The sequence below is a fragment of the Amblyomma maculatum genome, chromosome 9 (genome assembly GCF_055883805.1).
Source record: "Amblyomma maculatum isolate TAMU_Amacu chromosome 9, ASM5588380v1, whole genome shotgun sequence".
NCBI lineage: Eukaryota > Metazoa > Arthropoda > Arachnida > Ixodida > Ixodidae > Amblyomma > Amblyomma maculatum.
The window spans coordinates 63,356,112-63,382,293 of NC_139352.1; the positions used below are offsets into that span (position 1 = coordinate 63,356,112).

Sequence of the window (26,182 nt, forward strand, 5' to 3'; positions counted from 1 at the left end):
GCAGCTCCTTTCAGATGGAAGGGCGGGACGGGAACGCTCGTACGAATTGTTTAAATAGTTAAATATATGTCAGGTGGTCCTTCAATGAATGCGGTAGCTTAAGACTGTGTGGTAACTGATCAATTAGCATGTGCGAGATAACAGATGCGCAAATTAAAGGATCAGTAAAGTCTGGCAGGCTGTAGTTGGCAGGTGATATAGATGGGCGCTGATTGGTCGGCGGGTTGTGTGACCGATCACAACACTACATGACGTGACTGAGTTGTCCAGAGCTGTCAACTCGGGCAGCTCCTTTCAGATGGAAGGGCGGGACGAGAACGCTCGTACGAATTGTTTAAATAGTTAAATATATGTCAGGTGGTCCTTCAATGAATGCGGTAGCTTAAGACTGTGTGGTAACTGATCAATTAGCATGTGCGAGATAACAGATGCGCAAATTAAAGGATCAGTAAAGTCTGGCAGGCTGTAGTTAGCAGGTGATATAGATGGGCGCTGATTGGTCGGCGGGTTGTGTGACCGGTCACAACACTACATGACGTGACTGAGTTGTCCAGAGCTGTCAACTCGGGCAGCTCCTTTCAGATGGAAGGGCGGGACGGGAACGCTCGTACGAATTGTTTAAATAGTTAAATATATGTCAGGTGGTCCTTCAATGAATGCGGTAGCTTAAGACTGTGTGGTAACTGATCAATTAGCATGTGCGAGATAACAGATGCGCAAATTAAAGGATCAGTAAAGTCTGGCAGGCTGTAGTTGGCAGGTGATATAGATGAGCGCTGATTGGTCGGCGGGTTGTGTGACTGGTCACAACACTACATGACGTGACTGAGTTGTCCAGAGCAGTCAACTCGGGCAGCTCCTTTCAGATGGAAGGGCGGGACGGGAACGCTCGTACGAATTGTTTAAATAGTTAAATATATGTCAGGTGGTCCTTCAATGAATGCGGTAGCTTAAGACTGTGTGGTAACTGATCAATTAGCATGTGCGAGATAACAGATGCGCAAATTAAAGGCTCAGTAAAGTCTGGCAGGCTGTAGTTGGCAGGTGATATAGATGGGCGCTGATTGGTCGGCGGGTTGTGTGACCGATCACAACACTACATGACGTGACTGAGTTGTCCAGAGCTGTCAACTCGGGCAGCTCCTTTCAGATGGAAGGGTGGGACGGGAACGCTCGTACGAATTGGTTGAATAGTTAAACTGTGTCAGGTGGTCCTTCACAGAATGCGGTAGCTTAAGACAGTGTGGTAATTGATTAATGAGCATGTGCGAGATAACAGATGCACAAACTAAAGGATCAGTAACTAAACGAGTAGTAAAGTTCGCGAACGCGAACGAGGATGGGCGAAGGAAGCCGCGGACTGCTGGAACCATTAACGATGTCATGTCCCAGAAATTATTTTTACACCGTCAATAAACCGTATGAACAACTTAACCAGTTGTCGATGCATACACCACATACCCGCACGCTTCGCTCCACCCTTGAAAGAACTTCAGGCCGTCGCAGTGAATAATAAGTCTTATTGCCTTCGCACGTATGAATTCCTCCATCACTGAATCTCTGAATAAAAGATGTCTAATGCCCAATCCCAACCCATTGCGCCCTGCACGTCCGATGGTCAGGGGCCTTTTTATTGCGATAGCAATACTACTCCAGGTTTCGGCCCGTCGCGTAGTCCCGGGAAGGGCCACGTTCGACCTTGAACAGCCGCGAATTCAACTAGGGTTTACCAGGGTTAAACCAGAACTAATTGTTTTCCTAATTTATTCAAATCAAAGAGATGCAATCTTGTTCAGGCTTCAGCTATAGGTGCGGATTCAGAACACACAAATAACAATAGAACAAAAATGAGACGAATAAGCATCTTCCCGGAAGAGATGTGGCATCGTCCAAGCAAGAATGACCGCAATCTCATAGCTTGCGTGCCGGAATTGATGTGCCAGCTGGTCAACCAAACGGTATTGAGAAATTCAGGCCATAATTTTAAACGTAAGGAGGGGATAAAGGCGTATATAGGCGCACGCCAATGATTCTCCAGGAATGCCACCGGCATCCTGCCGACAGTGTAGAGCGGTCGATTTCGGGTCGAGCGGGTTGTAAGAGGTCGGCTGCGGTCACCCAAGGCTGGCTCATGTCCGACCATCCTTAAGCGCTGATAGCGGTCAGTTTTCCGTGCAACGAGTCACGATTCGAACAGCGCAACTGCAAAGGACCGTCGAACCCGCCACAAAAGGGGGACTCCGAAACCTCACCAACCTCCTCCACGAAGAGATCAGCACATGGGACAAAAAAAAAATTCCCTTGGGTGCCCGCTCAAAGGGCACCCGACCGACCATCGTTGCCCGTAGTAGGGGACAGGTAAACGAGTGCTCACAACCCCCGGAGGAAGACACTGAATAAAAAACAGAAGTCAAAAAACCACACAAAAAAAAAAAAAACAACGAAAGACGAATATAAACACTGGTTTTCGTGACGCCGCCCGAGTCACGACAAAAGCTACGGCGGAAAGCGGCCAACGCGAAATTACTATGATTCGACCGCACGTCCAATTGCGTATTATAGCCGAATTCGCGCGCCGTGGGAGAATTCCGCCATGCCCTCTTACGCCGCCTCCTGTGAGAAAAACGCGCGATTTATTTGTGCGTACATACAGAGAAACGCACGCACGCACACGTACTGCGCGTACGAAACACGGCGGAAGACGGAGCGCCGGCCAAAACTGCTCGTCCGGAGCAGACGACGACCCGCGGTAGCAGACGGCGCGGCGGATGGCGGAAGCCCGCAAAAATGCGCTCGTTCGCTGAGAAGCAGCTGGGCAGTGGCCTGCAGTCCCTACAGGGGGCTGAATGGAGTAAACACCAGCCTCGGCACCCAACCCCAATTTCGTACCCTTTTCTTCTCTGTTTTCTTTTTCTTTTCATCATGTTTGCCTTGTGCCGACGGTCCGGTGAGTTTCTTTGCGAAAGGAAGCTTTGTCTTGCTCTTTTTCTCTCTCTCTCCCCCCCCCCCCCCCCTCTTTTTCTTTTTTTGTGCCTTTCTAACACGCGGCGTTTTCACAGACACGAAATCACAGCCGTGACCGTGAGGAATCCTCCGCCTGCAGGGGTTGGACGAGAATAAGTCTTGCATTGTATCTGCGCGCTGATTTTCGGCGAACTAGGCGCATTCGGCGTCTGCGACTCTTTCACGCAGGCGAAATTCTATTGTTGCCAAAGCAACGCCCGCTACTGCAGGAATGGGAGCACCCGAAATGAAGATTCATCTTATTATATCCTGTTTCAACGACTCTGTGATTCGTTATCGTGCGAGCGAACTTTATTCCCTAAGTGGATTGCCCTTGTTTAGGACTGGTTCTGTTTGGTATCCAGTACGCTCTGCCGAGCACGCAACAAGGACAATACACAAAGGGTGAAGTACACAAAGCGGGTTATGAAATCTGGAGCGGTGGTTTAAGTTTTGGAACGCACTTCGAACTAGGGTGGTCTCCAAAAATTAAGAACTGGGGGCTTAAAAGGGGGCCTCTGATTTGGAGCGTATCCTAAAATATGGGCTCCCATATAGGCCCAAATAACCGGAGTCTAGGACACGACTCGGGATGCCGAGATGATCGTCCGCAAAGCATTCCTGACATATGGGATGAAAATACGCTAGGAGGAGAGAAAAAAATTGACTTTTCGTAGCGTACACGCTCTCTCGGGAAAGAAGCTAACGTCCGTTGTAGTCAAGTGAGGTTAACTTTGATTTTGCTCAAGTATAGACTGCTCTTGACGGCCCTTAAAGATGAAACTATTTTCATATGGCGGGGACAATGCCACAGGTAACGAAGAAGAATAGTGTAGCATACAAATGAACTGTTTATTGGGCTGGCTTGCGTCCGCAAAACAGCTGAGCAACTCGATGGCAGCGGTAGTAACAAGCGCGCTTGGCGGTCGTTGAAATATCAATACCCGCTGCCCTAAGCAGCGTTCAATCTAGAGTCGGCAATGAAACATCGAGAAAAGCCGCCAAATAGCACCTAGAATTATCCAGAACAATGTGGAAGTAGTAGCGTGCGGCTCCTATCATCCGAGATAAATCTCGATGTATCTTGCGCTGAAAGACAAGTGATAGAGCAGTGCGCGCATTGAGCACGACCAAATAAAAATCCTGCCCTGTTCCGTGAGGCGAAGACAAACATGGCGAAGACAGCAGTGTCCCTGCATTGTCTCTCTTATTGTTCGTGGTCTCCTGCCGGCTTAATTCTAGCACAACCTCGACATTTTTCTACCAAGTTCCGTTCCCTCCAGAAGAAGACGACACAACCTTTCCCTTCTGTCGTGGAAGCCTCGGTAGTGCTATCCGCGTCAACCGAAAGTCGTTGGAGAGGTATATCACTCCACCTCCTTGGCAATTTCACCGCAAAAGCAAAATATTTTAAAAACGCAGTGAGCACTAGCCCCAATCAAACCAACTATACAAACTATTCAGAGTCGCTTATGCTAATCTGCCGTATTTTTTCGTTCACCAAAGCATGGCGTCCGAAATCACCATCGCGCGCGTGCGGGAGTGATCTCGGATGCCATGGCTAAAGTTAACTAATTAGTAAGGACTAATTCGCTATTTTTAATTATTGGCTTGAGAGAAAAAAAAAAAGGTCAATGTAAATATTTTTAGATATCGAAAAACGGCTAGCTAGGTTGTTTCCATCAAGCTCGTGTTTACGTAAAGTGATTTTTTTACGAGCCGAAAACAACAGCTGACGCAATAAAAAAACAAAGAAAGAAGCTTCCTCGTGACAGCGCCGCCACTTTAAAGCTTCGAGGCGCGTCCGAGGTAACTAAATCAGCTTTTCTCTGTAGTGCTCCCTCCGATGAAACTGGGTGTACGCCTTTGGCGAATGATTTAAAATAACAGCTGGTCACCTAACAGCCTTTTTTGAATATCTATAAACAGAACTGCGTAAGTCGCAGCGTGATGGAAACAACGCAGCTAGCTGTTTTTCGAGGCGGTCTACAACTTTTGAATGGACATTTTTTTTTCCTCAAACCCAGTCGAAAAAAACTACAGAAACCTGTCGAAAATACGAAAAATATTTTGTAGTTCTGTCGTAAACGTCAGATTTTCATGTACTTTTGTAGAAATTTTCTGCAGTGCTGTAGTTTTTCTGTAGTAGTTTCCTGTTGTCTGTAGTTCTGAGGTAACTTTTCTGTTGTAACTACAGAAAGCTCTGATGTTACTACAAAAAGTTCTTTTGTCACAACAAGTTTTCTGTTAGAAACAGTTTTCAAAACCGTTTTCAAAAACCGTTTAAAAACCAACAGGTTTTCTGTCAAAAACAGAATTTTTTCTGTTATTTTTCCGACTGCGAAGCAATAATTATAATTAAGGATTGCTAATTAATATTTTGTAGTTAATTAACCTTGGTGAAAGAAAAATACTGCAGATTAGCATATGTGACTCTGAACAGCTCTGAATTGGTTTCTGGGCTGGGGCTCACCGTATATTTTTTTTAACATTGGTTACATTTAACTGGGACACCCGGTATATTACCGCCATCCGAGCCTTAGATCACGTGCCCAAAGACATCCAAAAGCAACGACTGAGTGGCGATACACATAACAAGGATACGAAAAATATTTCGCCTCTTTTCGTAAACAGCTGGAACGCCGTTGAAGAGAAAAATTCGACAAATGACGGGGCTCTAACATAATTTCATTCTTTGAATCCTGTGCGTTATGCGATATGGACTTCGCCGTTTGAGCAATGCTATGACATGCGAATTTCAGACGCTGCAATAGAAGGGCAGCTCGCGGAAGCTTATTATGACCCAGTCGCGAGAAATTTGACATATTTGCTTTGTCACGAGAATGCATACACGTTGCTGGCCTCATGCATGTTAGAATTTCATGTATACGCTGAATTACATACTCCGGTTATTAGAGTGGAGGTGATTACAGTTATTAGAGTGGAGAAGAATGTTAGGTGTCGCATTAACCACAGGAATGAGCTAGTGCCTTGCAAATCCGAAGTTATTTATGAGATTCCGCTCAACCGTGGCAAGGTGTATGTCGGCCAAACGGGCCGATGCATATTAACAAAAGATTGCTGGAGGTGCACGCCTATTCCTTAGATGCAGCAAGTGGACAGCATTTACCTAAACAATGCAGGGTCCGCAAGCATGATGGACAAGAATGTACACGGCTTTTCGGCCGGGCTAAGATAATCGGATGTGCGCGGGAAAGATTAGAGCGGGAAGTTCTTGAAGCCTTCGAAGGGCCTGATAAATGTGTAAGCGAAGCATCCATTCACTATACCGCAAGGACCTAGAATTTCTCGGGCTGACGAGATGACTTTGCGTTTCGACTTAGGAATTTGGAAGCTTTGGTGCAATGAACAAGTTGTTAGTCTGCGCCCGTCCTGTGTTCTTCTTTTGCCCCGTCCTTTTCTTTCTTTTTTTTTTTTTTTTTGCGCAGTTCTGTTTTTCAATAACGCCTTACCAACAGCCCCCCATCGCACTCTATTAGAGGTAGACAACATGCAAAGATAGCGAAGTTCGAAAACATGTCATACCTTTGAGGGGCTTCTGATAACCGCGACTCGAAGACCCGTGACAATAATCCTCCAATCTCTGCAATCCGAAGTAAAAAAGTATACAGGTATGCTTGTTGACGACACTATAACGGCGCAGAGCATTGATGAACTCTTCGTCGGATGCAAAGCACGTACCGTATACAGATTCAAATGTCTCACAATCCCGGCCTCGGCGGCCGCTTTTCGACGGAGGCGAAAAGCAAGGCGCCCGCGTGCTGTGCGCTGTCAGTGCACGTTAAAGAACCCCAGGTGGTCGAAATTTCCGGAGTCCTCCACTACGGCGTCTCTCATAGCCTGAATCGCTTTGGGACGTTAAACCCTCAAACGAAACGAAACGAAATTTCTCACAATCTGGGGAAACAGCAACAATTGACCAGTTGCGCGTAGTCCAGGCTTTCGAGCTGGTAAGCGGAACAGCCTTTCGCAAATTCTTCTACGACGTCGAGCAGAGACTAGAGCACAGATTGTGGAACGTGGAAAAAATGGTGCGCTCCTCAGATAGAGGTCAGGTGACGTTTGAATGAAGCGCCCCAATTCCATCACTAAACGAAAACTTGGAACCCAGGAGATAAAACATATTACGCGTTTCGCGTGTGACAGTGCAGAGCTCCTGCCGGAATGTTTCGACCGCGGAAACAACAGGGCGCATGTTTGCATTCCGAGGCCACGCAAAATGCGGCCGGCCGCGTATACAGGAATGTGGGCCTGCGACCTCGTCCTCCAAAACAATGAGCCATCGCTGGGCCTCCACAAGGGGCCTGCCCTCGATGTTTCTTTCTTCTACTTTCCGCCCAAGTCCGGTCAGGCTCCCACGGTGCACGCCACTCATGCAGCAAGACATGTAAGGTGCACAGTACAAATCACGGCCCGCAACTCAAGCAAGATATAAAGGTGTGAAAGGAACTTCCTTTCTTTTTTTTTAAATAAGTGCACTATAAGACTCAAATGCTTGATTATCGCTCTTTTGCGTCTCTTCACGCGCTGTCACACAGGTCAAAGTATATAATAATAATAATAATAATAATAATAATAATAATAATAATAATAATAATAATAATAATAATAATAATTGGTTCACAGGAAGGGAAAGGCGCAGTATCTGTCACACTTGTGTCTATGGACACCTCAACCGTGCCGTAAGGAAAGGGAGGAAAGTGGGGGTTAAAGTGGAAAGAGAGAAAAAGGAGCCGTAGTGGAGGGCTACGGAGTAATTTTGACCACCTGGGGATCTTTAACGTGCACTGACATCGCACAGCACACGGACGCCTCTTATGCCACAATATGGAATCAAAGCTGCCGATCATGCATTCCTGTATATGCATTCCATGCATATAGCGAATTTTAAGGGACTCTGAAAAAAAAAAATACGATGAGAAAAAAAACCTACCCTCAGCTTATATACATGTAGGATATTCAAGGTTATCAATGTGATCTCGCTAGGATAGGGGGTGAAGAAGACCAAGTGGCAGAGGACGAATATTGCTATTAGTTCTCTGGGCCTTTAGTCCGCGAAGATGTATTCCTGCAGCAGCTGGGAACCGCGCTCTTAGTATCTATCCACAACTTCTTTTTATCTGCGGCCCCCTAACTAATTGCCCATTCTTCTTGCTCCCTAAGTCTGTTCGCTCGCGCGTCGACGTTTGGCGCTTGTCGGCTGAAAGCGCCGCAAGCACGTTTTCCAATTACCCTTCACCTCGTCAAGATAAAACAACGAGGTACCGCAACCACGGTATACACCTCTTGCCCGTAAAGGCGCACGAGCTCGCGCTCTCAATCGCTAATCGGATCTGAGACGGCGCGCACACAATGCCGCCACGCTCGGAGTAGAGTGCGTGGTGCGCCAACAGGAAACCTGAGCGCCTTTTGCGGGGCGACCGCGAAGATGACTCCGGGAACTCCGGGAAGTCGCCGCCGTTGGAGAGCTTGATGCTGGAGCTTTATGGAGAGCGGTACTATGCGCGCTCTTTATTACAAAAATATGGCACAAGGTCGCATAGAAGGCGGGAATAACGGAGGAGATTAATGATTACTCGCCACGAAGGCAACGTTCAAGGAGATCCAAAACTGTTTAACCGCACGTACGAAATGCGAAACTCCACGCCTCCGAAACCTCCGGCTAGAGGTCAGCAGACGCGGGTGCTAAGATGGAAGCGGCAAACAAAAACTATTACTAATAAGGGAGTCATTGTCATCCACCCGAGCGCAACCAAACAAAGGAACGCTATAGAGCTTTTATCAGAAACTTCGTAGTTAAAGGGACGAATTTTTCTTTAACTACGAAGTTTCTGAGAAAGCTGTATAGTTTTGCTTTGTAACCGTATGGTAGCGCTTGGATGGATGTCAATGAGAAATTACTCCCTTATTACAAATCTAATCCACCTTGGAGGTTTACTCTAAATATTTGATCAAAAACTATTACTGTTCATTGTCATTAACTTCACACAAACTAAAGCGTATCGAATGTCGTAACATTGGTCTACTATTATAGCAACACTTTTTTAAACGCCTGTTTCACTCATTCAGCTGCCAACCTGCCGAGATGGCACAGTGGTTAGGGCTCGAATTCTCTACCCAAGGATGCAGGATCGAATCTCGGCCGCGGTGGCCGCTTTTCGACCGAGGCGAAAAGGTAGGCGCCCGTGTGCTGTGCGATGCCAGTGCACGTTAAACAAACCCAGACGGTGTAAATTTCCAGAGTCCTCTAATACAGCGTCTCTCATAGTATGAGTCACTTTAGAACGTTAAACACCATAAACCAAACCAATCATTCTACTGCAAGTGAAGGTTCTTTTCGCTGTCCACAGGCTATGCGACAGTCCGTTTACCCGTGATTTTCCATCCATTTTCGACAGATAAGTGCGAACATCCCTAACAAAGGTTCATAGTGTGCGTTCAGAATAAATGTTTGACACCCCTCCCTTTCAATGCATCGGCTAATAGCTCCCCACATGTACGAAGTCGTGTCCAGGCCTCATTGAACTGCGGTAACATCACCTGTATTCTCCTCCCGAAACCATTAGCGCAAATACATTCCGCCACTACCGAAAAACACTCATCCGGAGCACAATTACGATCTACGCATTGCTAGATCTAAAGCACTTCAAAAGCAATATCCTCCATTCAGCCCTGCAGTCGATGCGGCTGAATATCGTCAGCAGTCTACATTCGTGACTGCAGTGACGGACAATGCTCACAAGATAGTTCACCTGTGCCACCATTCGGAACTCGACCCCGTCCATTGAAGCGGAAGAGGTAGAAATAGCTCTTGCGATTAGTCACTCCTCCGCGAAACATATTTTCTCCGATTCAAAAATAGCCATCTCCATTTTATTTTTTTTTTTTTTTCAAAAAGAACAATCCACACCCCAGCCGCTATCATTCTGCAATCTGCTCCCCATCCCACCCGCATCAGCCTCCAGGTTCCAGAACACTGCGGACACCCAGGCAACACAGCCGCCCATGAACAAGCCCGACCTCTCGTCAACCGGGCAGTGGACGGCCTGTCCTCATTCCGCAGTGCGAGGGACCAACTCCTCCCATGACAAAACTACGCTGGAAACTCCCGCAAAATCTGCCCCCCTCCTCACCACTCCCTCACAAAAACAGAACAGGTGGCTTGGCGTCGACTTCAAACCACCACAATGCCTTCCCCTTTCCTTCTTTCCCTCATACATACAGGGGAAAAATCCCCTAACTGTATATTATGCCTAAGTACCACAGCTAATTTCAGGCACACCTATCCAAACTTGCCCTAATAAACTACTAATAAACTTCAAACCCCCTTTAAAGGAGTGCAGTAAGGGGAGCGATGGAAGGGCCACTTTGCGCAGCTCACAACCGGAGCTCACAACTGGAGCTACAGCTCGCATCGCGGACTGGGCCTTGAAGGTTGCTGCGGCCCAAATGTGCCTGGTCATCTGAGCGGTCTGAAGTCCTGTCGCCGTCCTGCCCTTCCCCTTCCCCCTTTTTCACCCTCGTCGAGCCACGTAAGTAGCCCAAAAAATGTTTTACCACCACCACCATCACCTACGAGAAAAAGCCCTTCGCTTGACTTCTCCCACTCCTCCCCCAGACTTCTACGTCACCATACTGTGCCTTGATGGACATCAAGAGGAGTCGCGAGCCTTCGCCCACTTGTTGCACAGGAACAAGTTGTACGTGTCTTAGGTCCATCTCACTTGCGTGACGTCATACCGCTTCGGAGGCCTTGTAAGTCCAGATGATGTTGACTACGCGCAACGTTGCCAGCCTGAAATCCTACGCATAAACAGTACGACCTCTCAGCTCTTATAAGCAGCCGGTAAACATACCTGATGCTGTACTAATAGGATATGTTTCCTAGATGTGCGAGGAGTTACGCCCGAGAGCCCACGACATGCGAAAAGCGCCCAACTATACCCTGCCAGTGTAATGTTTACACGCATCGGAAGTATTCGCTTATGAGTCCTTCGCTCTCTGTGCAGTCCAGACACTGATGCGCGATTCGTACTTCTTTTGTTTCATTTGGGCTCCAGATTCGTTTTCCAGCTTCTAGCAATGTCTCATATCAGAACTACGAGAGACCACCCCGAAGACCGAGCGCAAATCCGTTAAGCCTGGCGGTCCGCAAGCGGTCCGACACTCTGTATCTGCGTACACGCGCCTAGCCTGTCAAAACTTGGGGGCTATTCTTGGCAGACATAAGTAAAACGAAAAGGAGGAGGAGACCGATGGAGAAACCTGGTTTAAACACGTGTCTACCCCTGTCCCCGCTTGCAGGACACTTGCTCACGATCCACCGTTGACATCCTTGTACATGAACGCGTCCATTCGGTGGGCCGCTTCGCTTAGCGACCTCGATTTAATTCATTTGGGCGAAAACTAAGGAGGAGGTGGCGACTCTTATCCGTGTCGGTGGATAACAAGGCACGACCGGCCGCCGCGGAATATACGCGGCCGAAGTATGTTCCGGACCCACGCGGAGGAGCCCAGCAGGAAAGTCCGCCCCCAGCACAAAAACAAGAATGACGAAAAACAAAAGCGCGTACGCAGTGAGGGGCCTGCATGTATATAGGCGGGAGAATAATCCTCAGGTAGGGTGCGCAGGGTAAAAAAGATGAAGAAAAAAAATGAGACAGAGACGAGCAGGAGAAGCGTATCGCACCCAGAGTAATTGGCGCCGAAGCCGCGCGCGTTGCGGTGGGTGTGTGTATTATACACGCACGCACAAACAACGAAGGCGGGTAGAAGGAGCCTCATATGTGGGTCACCGATGCAGTTATTATACGCAAGCGAAGCAAAAGAATAAGAGACGAACTCGGTGAGACTCCCCACCGCAGCGCTTCTCGCGGGAAGATCTGGCGATCCGCGGATGAACGGCCGATGATCAGCAACGCAGCTCTCGGAACAGGTTAACGACGCCGGTGAAGCCGTTAACGCCATCTCGTCTACGGGGAAGAGTCCTTCCCCCCATCACCCTTATCTTTTTTTTGTTCGGTTGTTTCGCCTCGGGCACCCGAGGGGTGCAACGCGGGTACTGCGATGAACCTGTATATGTATACGCCGGCCCGCTCGAAGCGCGTGTCTCATTGGCGGCCCATCGATTAGGGCCTGCTCTGCCATAAGAAGGACGACGGCTTTATCGCGGACGTCGTTCGTATAATCGCGGAAACGGGCAGCGCACGCGCGGTCATTAGCTACCCGAGAGGACGAAGGGCCGCGTATGGAGAGAGTGCGTGCCCTCTCCCTCAGCAAATAGAGCGGAGGAGACGGCGAGGAGGATGAATCCCTGTCCCCCTTTGCCGACGTACTGGCCCTCCGGCCATCGGCCAAGATGCACATTGCGACGAGTCTCGCGCCGTACGAACCAAATTAGAGTATGTTTTGCTTTATTCGAAGATACTCGTTTTCTCATTTCGCTTTAACGAGAACTTTGTTATATCCGAAAGTGCCCATTCGAGAGGCGCTCGATATTCCTCCGCCTACTGTATACATAGTACACGTTCGTCCCATTCCTGAAGTGTGTCAGTAAGGGCTGCCTGGGAGGGCTCCGGGCTTTGCCGGAGTGAGGAAGTTTCACCGAGTGATTGAGTGTTCGGACTGATACGCCTATTACATGCGCTTTGCCCGTTTTCTTACCTACGCACAACGTCTGCCAAACCTTCAGAAGAAAATATATAGATTCCTCTTTGGATCCGCTCCATTTTTTGTGGTAGCATACGTTAATTTATGGCGTTTCTTCGGTGTCAGGGATGAAGTCGGGTAGCAACGTGCGAAACTGGAGTGGCGACACGTACTCTAAATATTTGCGCGCTGATATATGACGGAATGTGGGGAGTGGGGAATATGAGGGGGGGGGGGGGGGGGGAAGCGATGACGGCACTGAGCAGTTTTCCAGCATTTCTCCTCATAATGGTGGCTTTAAAATGCTTTAAAATGTCCAAGCTGTGATCAGCAATATGGCTTCCCGGCATTAAAATGACCATCAACATTTCCTCCGATTAAGATCGCGACATTTCCTGCACGTGAGTGCTATCTGACTTTTTTTTATGCGGAAGCATTACATTACGAGAGAAACTGGCGGCGTCGTTAGTTCGTCGTGCTCACGAGATGATCCTGAAAATCCCAACGATGGCAAGAAAATTTTGATGGCGTCTTCAAGCGGCCGTATGAAGCGGTGTCCACTGCCGAAGCAATCACCAGGATAATACACAACTGCATCTATTCCTATAATATCCGTTGATACCTATAAGAACCTTGGTATCCACTTAAGTAAATGTTCAATCTGGTCTCATCACATACATCATGTTACTAATTAAGCAAACCAAGTTCTAGGTATCTGCGGCGTAACGTTTCATAGCCCTCCGTTCCATAAAACTCCTTGCTTACTTAACATTTATTATTCCAACACTTCAGTTTGCATGTGCCACGTATGAGCCCTTCTATGCCAACTTTCGACTACTCTTACGAGACTAGCGTTTCTGAATTCGAATCTCAGCTCTATCTTCCCACACTAGCCTGCCGTCCCAAAATCGCAGACCTTTAACCATGATGCTCCCCGTAACACACGCATTCATTGGATATCGCGCAATTTCCACCCTAATGCCGTTACCATGCACGAGCAATCTTGCCCTGTAACATATTAGCAGCCTTTCTTTCATCAAAACAGCTAACGACTCGAATGGTCTTGCATCCGAAGTGGCAACCACAATCAATCCGCTTCACTTCGAATCTGCCGCCGAATATTATCTATATCTATTAATATTATTTTGTCAGTACACACCTCATATAATGTATCTTGTGGGCATTTGAGGAATAGAGATAATTGAAATAAATAAATAAGCTTCCCCCCTGAAGGGTTTATTCGAACCGAAAGGTGAACGGTAGTCAAGCTAGTCCTAAAAGTACACAATTTAACTCACAAACCAATAGTTGGTGCTTCGAATAAAACATAATACTAGTGTGAGAGGACATGGACATTCAATAGCCCCAGAAAAACACGACAGGACGAACCTACGAAGTTTTTAGACAACGTTGGCCTCATGGGCAGCCGGTAGGAAGTACATTCTTTTTTTTCTCTCGCTCCACACGAAAGGAGCAATTGCCGACAAACCTAATTAATGTAAGGTAATTGGCATTAAAACCATCAAGCATCCGGTCTGAACGTGTGAGTGTGAGAACGTGGGAAGGGACAGGCCACATGTTCAGACAGGGAAAGATTTGATGTTCAGATCAAATATTTCACAGCCAAATTTCACTATTTACTAAAGACATGAGGTTCGAGGCACTTCGTTTTAAGCTCCTTCTTTCTCTGAATTCGACCAGCTCTTCCTTACGCACATATGTTTTCTGGTCAAAAAGAAATTGGAAAATAGCCGAACAGCAGCTGCAAGGACTTCCCTAACAAGTAAAAGTAGAGGGAGGAGTGTCCTGACTTTCAACTGAAGAGGCGAGTCGTTTGTTTGTTTGTTTTCTTTTTGCACTAAGCATTTGCGCCGACTACCGAATCGATTTCAATATAATCAGTGCAAAAATAATGCGTTACGTAGTAACGGGCTGCCCTCTGAAAAACAAAGGGTAATAATTGGTATATAGTGCAAGGTGTTTATTGGAACTTCAGGGCGGTACTTCAGGGGAACTTCAGTCTACCGGCTCCACTTAGTCGACACGCGATGTGTCGTGTAAGCTGCTGTCGATCGGATTGATAGGGAGGTGGAGTGAATTGGATGTTGACCAAAGCGGCCTCCGGTTGGCTACCCTACCCTGGGGAAAAGGGGGCGTGAAGCACATTCAGAGTTTGTCACTCCAGCCGATGGCTACTAGATAACTAAACAGTGCCCTGTATGCCTTGAAGGCAGTCGACTGTCATGGCCACGGACAAAGGATCTTACCCCCGTTAAAGGACGAGGAGTCGGTCGGAATTATTACAATAGTTATGTAGTAAAGTATACGACACTGAATTAGTGATTACGTCGTAAGTTGAAGATTGCCGAGACAAAAGAACTCATTCCAAGAGCAATGATTCGAACTAATTACCATAGTCACAGGGAAAAAAATTTTCGAGCGCTGCATGTTTTTATCCATAACGTACAACAGCGCACCTGATAAACAATTGTTTCTCATGGAGGCCGCTAGGTGGCAATGAATGATATTGAATTGCAAACAGACCGTTTGTGCTACGGCACCGTCAATAACTTCCAATCTCATATTTTGCCGATGTTTGACATGTCCTCAAGCCTCGACCTCTACGTGACCTTGAAGAGCGGAGAACCAGCTGCGCAGCACACATCGTAGCGCGGAGCAGATGGCGTCAGAGGAGAGGCAGAGGCTGTCTAGCCGAGTGTCTCGTATGCACATCTGTGTTGAGAAATGACTAATTAATCACATTAAGTACGTGTATAACAACCATGACGTAGCTAAACACCACGATGCAGTGCTAGCGCATCTACTTCGCATTTGATAAACCATACAAACTGGCCTTTTGTTTTTGTTTTTTTATCGCGACCCACGCGTAAAATAATATCTGCACTACACGCATTACTTCGCTATTCAAATGCACAGCCCCTACCCCCTGTGCACACCTCTGTGCAAGTTCGCGAACGGCGGCGACTTGAAGCACCGCACACCAAGAGGAGGGCAATGCGCGACCGCATTAACGCCGCCAACAGCCTGTCACCGTCATACCCTGCGAAGCAGTCGCGAGATATTTCATTTTGCAAACGATGAGCGCGCCTGCCAGGAAACAGCAGGTAAGTAAAAAAAAAAAATGTAATACAGAAACGCCGTCAGAGATTGGCAACGAGAGAAAAAAAAATAAAACGTAAAGCAGTAGCCTGGGACATCATCAAAAGCATCAATTGCAAAAGCAAGCAGCGCCCGCTGGCCGCCTCTTCTCGCCCACCCTCGTTCAGTTGAGTACCGACGGCCCCACTTCAACAAAAGGTGCTGCCCTCTCGAAGGAAGCAACTACGAAAGAATCGCAAACGCGCGGGGGAAAATAAAACTAAAATAGCGGGCGCTAACGCCTACAAGCCAGCTAGCCGGACGCCTCGCTGACCCAGATAGGAAACGTCGGCATGGCTGGGCTATCACGTCGCGCCTCGCAGACGACGAAGCGCACTGGCTTGAGAGATGCGAGAGGACGTAGCAGACGACGCGCACGGGATGGGGAGAGAGCGGTGGTGCGGCTTCGCTTCACGGCAGGACTGGCTCCCACGACCTTCGCGGGCAGAGAGAGCCGCCGATGACCCTTCTTTATTATGCTTTCACCCCCTCTTACATCCACCCTCTCCGTCGGAAACCGAACCTCCGCTTTGCAGCAGGGGTCAAACCGTGACACCTGCTACGAGCGCTACGAGCCCGCGCCGGGCGAATACGCAACGAGCCGAGAGCAGCCGGAGAAAAAGACGCCGCCGCCGTAGCAGACGACGACGATGACGACGACCTGCTAGTAGCGCAGTTATCGTCTGCGCTTGGCTGAACACGGCCGAAATTACGGCCCGACACGGAAAGAAGGGAATAGATAGCAGAAGAATCAGCAGATGCTTCGAGGAATGACAGAAATGCACATTCCGAAAGCCGATCCTTCTCATCATCCGCGTTTCTTGTTCGCTCGCCTAGATACCGACCGCTTCCTGCAACCTCGCCAAAGAAAAACATGCACCAGCTCCGGAATCCACTCTACATCAAATGGAGGGACGGTGAAGAAAAGAAAATGAGGCTCGGACGAGATGGGGTTCGTGGACGGATTCTCTCTCTCACCTCCATTCAGGCGGTGTCTTTCTCCGCCCCGCGGTCAGTTCGATTCCTCGGCAAAGAAAGAAAATAAGGATGAGGAAAAGATGGGAGGGTGGGGAGGACGACTGCTCTGCGTCTGGACAAATAGAGATCGCAAACCTGGGGCCGAGGAGGCATCCTCCATTGTGATCTCACTCCTCTAGCAGCAGCCCCGTTTCACGCAACACTGGAGACGTCATGCGCGGCGTCTACAGCGCACGCAAACACGCGCACACATACCAATCGCATCACGAATGTGGAGCGCGCGCGACAGGCAACACGTATGTGTACTACAATGGCACCAGGTCTGCGAATCTATACTGTGATCTCAATAGCCGGATAGCAGTTGTCGCGCGATCACAAGTACGAACACAGATGACGACACTCACATATCGGGCTGGCGCACGATACAGCTCTTTGATGAGATATGAACCTCCCTATAAATTTCACGTCAAGCGAGTCAAAATAGTTTCGGTGTTTTAGAGGCTAGCAGACGATTACATCGCTTGCGACGTTCAAACGAACTACTCGATGCTGCTCAAAACACGAACACAATGTAGTAAAGGAATAAAAATTGCAGGTATCCGCAAAGGATGACGGCCCAGTTCATAAACGGCACCCTCGTCTGTAAAACGTCTTCTGAATGGTCATGGATAATATAGGTTAATATCAGAAAGCATCCTGGCTCAGAAACAAAGTTTTGTGAATGGAAATCTGTTTAAAAGAAAAAAAAAAACATTTAATTTGTGCCTTTAACCCCCAGACCTCAAAAACGTTGCAGTAATGTTGTCCTGATTTGGGGGGATAAATGAATATATGTGTCATGACGGTGCCAGTTACGGCAAAAAACGAGATTATTCGCAAACATTGCGCTGAAACATCTACTGACATGCTGTTATTTGTTGATAGGCAATATGGGTTCATCCGCTAGCCAACCGATTTCAAAGGTTGAGACAGTAATGCCATCATCATCACTCGCAAAACCTCGCCATGAGATATGGTGTCAGTTCAAACTGAAGCACTTGACATAAAACAGCTCTATGTCTCAACTTATTTGTTTATTCTTGCTTAGGCCACAGTGGCGTTCTGAATAGGATTTGGAAAGGGGGGGGGGGGGGGGGGGGGATAACCACCTCTTGCCCCCATAAATCCGTCCCTGCTCCTGATTAATTTTTTTCTTCCTCGTATAAGAAGACATTTACATCAACGCGTGGCTCCTCACACGGAGAACTATTCGTGCACGACTCGAACATCAACGAGACATGCCTGGAGCACGCGACCCGCGACACACACTATAACGCATGTTTTGACAAGGCGACCCCGCGCGCCCGATTTTCCGCTTTCTCCTGCCGCGCTTCCCGAGAAAGCCGAAGCCGCTGCACGCGATATATCCTAGAAACCGTGCGTGGACAGACACGCGAAGCCAAGCCATACCATGGGCACGCACCTTCTGTTTTTCCCGCGCAAACGGCAAAGAGGAGAACAGCGCGTCGTCACACTACTCCGGTCTATGGCTGTAGCACGATGTGTCTTTCCTTTTTTTTCGTGCCGCGTGAGAATATGACGCCAAGAATAAAAAACAAAAAGAAAGTCAGAGAAAAAGTTACGAGCCCAGAAGTCCATCACACACGAAAGCGAAAATAAGCCGCGGCAGACGTTCCGTTTTTCCCTGGAGTCGCCATGCTTTTTCGTCTACAACGCGCGCACACGATGGCAGCTTCCTTTCCCTGGCCTACGGCAGACGACTTCACAAGCGAGAGAAGCAGACGAATTCGTGCTTTACTACTCTTTGCATGCAGGCGAACGGCAGTATAGTGCTGCCCCCTAAGACTTCCTCGTCTAAAAATGTTAACCGGCACACGGCTCGTGAAAACGCCTTCTCTTCCGGCCAAGTGAATTTTTTACTTCTTAATTTTGCTGCTCGCTACTTATTAATGCCATCGTCATGCTGAGTTCTCCACCAGCGTTTTTGAAATATTCAAATGCCCTACGTTGAAAGTTGATGCCGAATCGTTTCTAGGCAGTGTGCCAAATAAGTGTGGCCATTCCATTGTTCACGCTCTGAACTCGATTCAGAAACTGCCCGCGTCCCTGAAGCGGTTAATGGATGCAGCGACTGGACAAGGCCGCGCCACGCGCCGTATTTTCTTTTGCCTCAGACAATGAATCATCTGCATATGCCCGTCAGATAGTGAACTGCTCGGCCAACTCTGCAGGCACAGCAACAATCATGGGTGTTTTGACGTACAGGTCGAGATAATATGAATATATTGTGGTTGTATGTACTTTCAGCGGTCAATTCTTTGTCTTTGCCGACAGATCACTCCGTGTACCGGTGTGTGTAAACTGTACTTTGTGTGTGTGTAATCGTAATAGTGCTGCAACGGCATTGGCCAAAAAGTCAACATAAAAATGGTTTCGTCCAACAACAACTAGTAAGAATGAGAGGACCCTTTTTTCTTCCTTCGAGTGACTTTACTACCCGGATGCATGCCTTTTCAAGCTTGAAGCAGAATAAGTAAAACCCAATACAATACAAGAGCTTGACCTAAGAGTTCCCGCTTACATTCAATCATGCAGCTCCCTAAAGCGTGAAACGCCGTTCGTCAGATCGCGTATTAAGAAAGAAAATTTGTAGTAGTAAAAAACTCTATGAAGAAAGCAGTGACGTATACAGAAGCTTCTATTTTAGATTTAGCGTTTGCATGCAGAACAATTTTTTCGTTTAAACTTACCTCTATTTTTACCTTTCGTGGCGATATATATGGTCTAAGAGGAACAGGAACTGGCGCCAAATCTATCATTATGAAGTTGAAGTTCGCTGCAAAGGTTTTGGTACAAGCCACGCTGTCGTAAAAGCAGGCATGCCGTGGACATAGCGACATCACGTCTAAGGCGATGCGAACATTTGACAAAACCGAAGTTTTACCATAAAACTCTGGACAAACAGCCACATCACGAAACCATGGTATACTTTTGTCACTACCATTTGTGAAAAGAAAGCGCGCCTTATCGAATCGTTTCGTCTGCTAGCGCGCGACGCGCTCAATGGTGCCGTCTGCTATCTGAAAGACAGTCTGCTATGAGGTATGCGGGATATGTCTGCGTCAGAACATAGGTACGATTAGTTTGGAGATTCTATTATTGCCCGCACATACGCTCCTTTGTTAAGACATCAAGAAAACTGAAAAATGTTATTATCAGTCGCATTACATCACGTGACTACCAGCGAAGTTTCTTCCTGTAATAGTTGCGAAGCACTGTGTTTTCACTCCTGAACGAAATTTATGTTGAATTAAGCGCCGGAAAAACACATCTTCCCGCTAATAAGGTCCGCGTGCAGACAGCAAGACGGTACGCTTTCTTTCAAACAACGTCATCTATTAAAACTGAAACTTCTAGACGTTGAATTTCTGCAAACGGCGCAGGAGAGAAATTACATGATATAGCTTGAAAGCCACTTTACAGGACTGTTTTCACTAACTACATCGGCATTTGCATCGCTACTGTTATCATTATCAACTAAATCCATTATAGTGTCTAAGCGCTGTAATGCACTGTCATTATGATTGCTACTCAGTCGAAAACAAATCTACAGAGCTGTGTCAAAAATACGACAAAATATTCTATAGTTCTGTCGTAGACGTCAGAATTTTCTGTAATTTTGTAGTACTTCAGTCTGTGGTACTCTTCTGTCGTAACAACAGAAATTTCTGTTGTCACAACAGGTTCGTTGTCAAAACCGCACAGAAATTTTGTTGTGATAACAGAAAATCTTCTGAAGTGCTTTTTGTTTGTTTGTTTGTTTGTTTCCGACTGGGTTACGATCTGTTTCTCAAGAGCCCAGCGAACGGGAATCGGAGAGACGTGGTTCCACGACCGCTCAATGAAAACGCACTAAGTGCTATAGAACCAAGCCCCCACTCCTGTTGGGACCGGCGGACGTATCTACCGAGAGGGGCTAATAGGGAGTTTATTTGATATGTGCAACGAACATCACAAACCAGTCACAAACTGATTGATTAGCCTCGCTCGATTCCTACCGAACATATCGGCCAATATGAGGGTTTGTGAGTTATACGCGAGAACGTATGCACTCGCTCGACCGAAAAGCTGGCGCCGTACCCCAGTTTCGGCTCGGGTTTTGTTGGAAGTGTTTGGAACGTGACATGAAAAATGGATGCCCATAGTTGAGACCAGTGTTACTAGACTAGCAACATTGGTTGAGGTGGTGTCCCTTCCGTCACGTCGTGGTTCAGGTGCTCACCAAGAACTGTGACAGATACTGTGCGCATTTATTTTCCTATAAACCAATTCTAAGAAGTGAGACAAAAACTGCACATTTCGTTCCGCAGAAGTTTAGGTGGATGCAATGAGTAATTACTCCCTCATTACAAATCTATACTCCACCTTGGGGGATTCCCCTAAATATTTGACCAGAAGTTTACTTAAACAAAAATATGTAAAATTCGCGGAATGCCGAGGCGGCACTTAAAGCTGTATTGAAGGCGAAGGTTCAGCATATCCCCAATTTTTGTGACGTGATCGTTACGTGATTCGACCCCCCGTCTGCCAAACGAACTAATTAAAGCACCGAAGAAGAGTTGAAAAAAAAAGAGTGACTAGCTTCGCTACCTTCGTGACGCGTGCATAAGCTACACGGTGAGTATTCGTCGAGGAAGCGCCCCAACAGGAAGGATAAACCCCCAATTCGTGCTGCGGCGTTATATATGTACACAAAAGCTAGCACACTTGATCACACAGCTCACGTCCGCCGGGTCATAAAAGTCGCGAGATAATCTCGGCTGATCACTTTCTATACTTCGCGTGCGCCATGCAACGCGCTCCGCTGTCCACCTGCGGGTCCGACTCGTACAAAACAAAACTCGAAGCGGCAAACGCCGGAGCAAAGCAGAAGGGATGAGGAGGCCGGGCTGGTCAGGACAACATTTCGTTTCACGCTCCTGCGATTCCGTGCCGCCGGGGGCCGAGAGCCGGCTCTGGAAGGCATGCGCCAACGCATGCGCACAGAAGCAGAAACAAAACGCACACACGCAGTGTCCGAAGTGTCCCGCCAGGGTTGCGTAAAGAAAAGCAAGGGACTCTGCAAGTTTAAGATACGCTTCGCGTGGGCTCTCCTCCGACGGTCGCTGCACTTTCGAACTGGACAAAAGCGGCGTGTGTACTCATCTCGTTTTGTTTTAGTTTGTTTCGTTCGCTTCGTAAAGTCAGTAGCCTATAGTCTTGGGGTACGTGAACTACGCGCGCAAACGCGTCAACGGCCGGTCAATTGAATTGGGTGTAGAGTCATCAATTTCCGACATTACCAGAGATGAAAAGGAAAATATATTATTTCCCTTTTTTCAAGAAAGCTAACGTTCGAAAACGGCGGTATATCGTTCGCAACGACATATATACGAGTTCACAACAAGTGAACGAAGATTTCTATATTTTTGTCGTTGATATTCGAACGTTCTTCTGAAAAGCTGTTTCCTTTCGCAACAGCCTAATTGGTCGGCAAGCGCAAAAGGTGGCCGCTCTTTTTTTTTTTTTTTGTTGTTGTTTTTTAAGCGAACAATCAACACTTTGCAGCCGCTTCACCACTGATCTCGCACGCTCCAGTCCACAGACAATACCACACTTAGCACGCTGGCCTCAATGTTTCGCCAAATAAAGATTTTGTTTTTATTCTTTTGTTATATTCACGCCAAACGCTGCCGCTGACCACCCGCTAGTTGGAGGCAAGCTTTTCCGTTGCGATCACGAACGCTGAAAGACGTATCACGTACCTTACAGGAGTTGCGGAGACGTCTTCCCGGTTCGACGTTACGTGTATTCCGAACGGCGATGACTTCAGGAAAACCTTTTGAAGTGCTGGCGTTTCGAACACAGAGTTAGGCTGACCGGCTGATCACTAGAGATCTGTGTACCTCGCACGCAGCACACGTAACTACACACGGCAGCAGGCTGGCCGCTTATGGACACCGCGCATGCCGGGCCGCTTGTCAAACCACTCTGCGCGCTCTCCTCGCTTCTCTCGCTCACCTGACTCTCGCTCACGCCCATCGCTTCTCTGCGTTCTCTCCTCTCTTCGGAGTGTTAGTGGGAGTGGTACAGTCAGTGCAGTGTTCGTGTGATAACACAATAGAAGAAGTCGCGCAGTAAGTTATTTTGAATAAAACTATATCACTACAATATAGATATCCTTATCTTTAATAGGTTTGTTCAATGAAGCACTCTTGTCATCTTTGAAGCACTCTTGTCATCTATCCACTACACAAACATACATGATTGTAGAGTAGAGAAACGTCAACTTTGGATCAATTGACATTACCATTGAGATAAATGTCATAATGAAGCATACTAAAATTAATGAAAACCTAATTACACGTTTTTAAACAAAAATATGCTTAATGTTAACAAATTATATTTTAAATTTATATTTTTTGTTTGAGAATAAGCATTTAGACAGTTTCGGTTTTTCTTCTAAGCTTCTGACTGACTTCACGATTAACACTGAATACTGATAAATACGTGGCAAAGCGTTGTGCCACTACTGTATTCCAGAGTTTAGCTTTTGGTACAACTATTTGCACAACAGGACTGCTCTAGTTTGTGCTTCCGTGCTCCCTTTGAGTTGGAACGGTTGGAACTTGGAAGTTGCCTTCGATACGCAGAGGCGGTGTGGCTGTTTCGCGGGCGGCTTTCTTTTGATTGCGCTGTGCTCATCTCTGTGGCTGAGTGACTGCGTGGTTTTTGCGCGCTCGAAAGAAGAAGAGGTGTCAGCGCCAGACTTGCTTTCATTTCTGCGCTTCCGCAGTGTTTTGCGGCTTCCTTCTCACGAAACGTTAATCACCGGTGCAGGACCTGTCGCTGGTCACGTATCCGTTTCGCGTTCCCACGACCGGCGCGGAAAGCAGCGAGCGGCTTTCGCCGGCATATCGACGAGGCACGTTGTTGAGTCAACCTGCTACATGACTGGGTAGTTCTTGCCGGTCGCCGCATCGCCTTGTGTACGACCAGGTTCGCTTGGCCACGAAACATCTCGATCTCGGAAACGTCGTCGGCACGGTTTGAAAGTTCTTGCCACGATGTACAAAGGTTTGCGAACTTGTGTTTTATTCCTTTACACCCCGTGATCTTGTGGTGATCCAGCGACAGTGTGCTTAGTTGTGGGTTTGTCGTAGCCGCAGGGACTTTTTAAACTGTTATGTCTCTCAATCGGCCTTTGTTTCTTTTGGGGACACGGCTCTTCATCGCATTAGGAAATTGCCTAATAGTTGTTTCGGCGCTCAGGAGAATTCGAGGCGCGTTCCTGCTTGTCGGCACAGTGCTGTTAGTTCACGACTCGAAGCATTGGTTTTGTGACAGACGTCTCGGAGCTTTGCGCTCACTGTAATCACAAATTGCAATAATAGAGTCTAAAAGCTGCCGTCGTACGTCAGGTGCGGCACGACGAGCAAGTTCGAATCGAAGCAGTGGGAAACGGGCGAGCTTACCTGTTGAAGTGGACAGAAAGGGGTACAAGAGGGCATCCATCGACATTTGCTGCTAGCGAGCTTCTCCAGAAATGAATGTGTGTTGCTAACGGCTTTGTTTCCATGAAAGACTCATCTGGAGGATAGGAGAGTACTAAACTCAATTCAGTGGTGTAGTGGTTATTTGGCGAACTTGAAAATAATGCAGGAGAATACTTCACTCAGTTAGTGGTTATCCGGTGAACTTAAAAATAATTGCAAAAGTGCAGTACACGTTAGGAAAAAAACAGTTACTAAAGCCGCAGTTCTCGTATTATGTGAAAAAGCTGAGTCACACTCCTAGCCTACCAGGTTTCTGTGGCATAAAGCAGCAATACTTTGATGCAGAGCTAACACTGAAATTCTGGGCTTGCATATTCTATTGGCTAGTACTTTATCGGTAACTGCTTTGAAGACACCAGTAAAAAGGATTCTCTTCATGCTCTTAAATATATACTCATACGTTTTGTTTTGCAGGTGTGCTCTTTCTTGCACTCATGACCACCAGCAGTCAGAGCTGCAGCATAAAATTTATGGTGCCATGTTGTAATCGCTAGCAGAAAAAAACCACAATACATTGTGCATGCCCAAATTAGGAGTATATTGCATTCCATTGCTTAGCACATATGCTACTGAAAAATGGCTGTGACATTATACACTTCATACTTTTATGCTTCAGTTATATGGCAGTCCTCAAAGGCCTTTCCTGGAGATAAACAGCACGGTGTAGCCCAAGGGTGAAACAGTCATCGAACTTTATCTTCCATTACTTTGTATAACAGGGATAATGAGCTTTTTGTCATGTTTTCTATATAAAATAGCTACCAACAGCTTCTCTCGGTAGCCGCAGGGTTTTTTAATAACCTTGGCTACCGTGGGCACACAGTTTTGCTGCTACAGTTTCGCTGTCTCGAGATCTGAGCATAAAAAGTAAATACCTGACCAAAATTAAAACCACACAAACTTCTGTTTTTATATTTTCAAACATTGTTAGAATGTTCGAATATTTCTTTTCTTTTGGTGTTATATGCTGGATAGCAGTGCAATTGCAGGTTTTTGAAGGCCCCTCTGGACGTTGAAGGTCTTGAATGGTTGGCTTTGCCTCCAAGGTCCCTTGTGGTGTGCCATGTACAGGTGCCCACTAAAGTCTTTGGAACGTGATAATAACAATAAAGCTGAATTGCTGTATAATGTCAGCATGCAGGCACGAACTGATGGATGAACTTTGTACTACCCTGTACGGGCTGCATAGTGTATCAGTCAGTACCTGTCTCTACATCTAGACAGCAAAGATATTCATATTTTTCATGAATTTGGTGCCCCGAAAGCTCTTGTGGGTACCTGTGCTATTCGGTCGTTCCAGCTCCTATAGGCAGCGCTGCAGAAGTACAACATGGCGGACGAGGCGGTGATCACGCTGCTGCCATATATAGCATAATAGCTTATGTCCTTCCCAGCGGGGTTGCTTCTCAACGTTGTGACATCTTTCGTATGAGATTTGACGTTTAGATAAGCAGTGGTATGTCATTACCAGTTCTAAATAAAAGGCTGTGCATGAATTTGACTGCAATATAGATCAAAATAAATTTTAACTGATATGGGCATTTGCAAAATCGTTAGTTTGCAAGTGCCACAATCTGTGTCAGCGTCCTTCCGCTGGTTTTATTTGTTTGAAATATGCAGGACCACTACCACCAGTCATTTCCACGAGTAAACTGCAGTGACGTCAAAGTAGTTTTTCTCTGCACAAATCCTTTTCATTAAGAATGATAAGTTTGAATCAAAAGGCAGCAAAGATAAAAGAAAATTATCTTTTTTTAGTCTAGTTTTCGGTCCAGTAG

At 47.1% G+C, this 26,182-nt stretch overlaps 2 protein-coding genes across 4 annotated transcripts in view; one reads left to right on the forward strand and one right to left on the reverse strand.

Moving 5' to 3' along the window:
• Rab23 (RAS oncogene family member Rab23) overlaps positions 1–23,006 on the reverse strand; it is a 58,363-nt gene extending 35,357 nt beyond the window's left edge. For 2 of the 3 annotated variants that reach the window (XM_084578892.1, XM_084578889.1), the window contains exon 1: positions 22,614–22,844. The gene's annotated coding sequence lies outside the window, so the exon portion shown is untranslated. Of the gene's footprint in view, positions 1–22,613; positions 22,845–22,869 lie in introns of those variants that run through there. The other variant, XM_084578891.1, reaches the window with a different exon arrangement.
• Positions 23,007–23,347: 341 nt separating this feature from the next.
• The window catches only part of Usp14 (ubiquitin specific protease 14), a 28,317-nt gene continuing 25,482 nt past the window's right edge, over positions 23,348–26,182 (forward strand). The window contains exon 1 of the mRNA XM_084578893.1: positions 23,348–23,925. Within this exon, the coding sequence (XP_084435019.1) occupies positions 23,916–23,925 (10 nt within the window). The 5' untranslated portion in view covers positions 23,348–23,915. The remainder of the gene's footprint in view (positions 23,926–26,182) is intronic.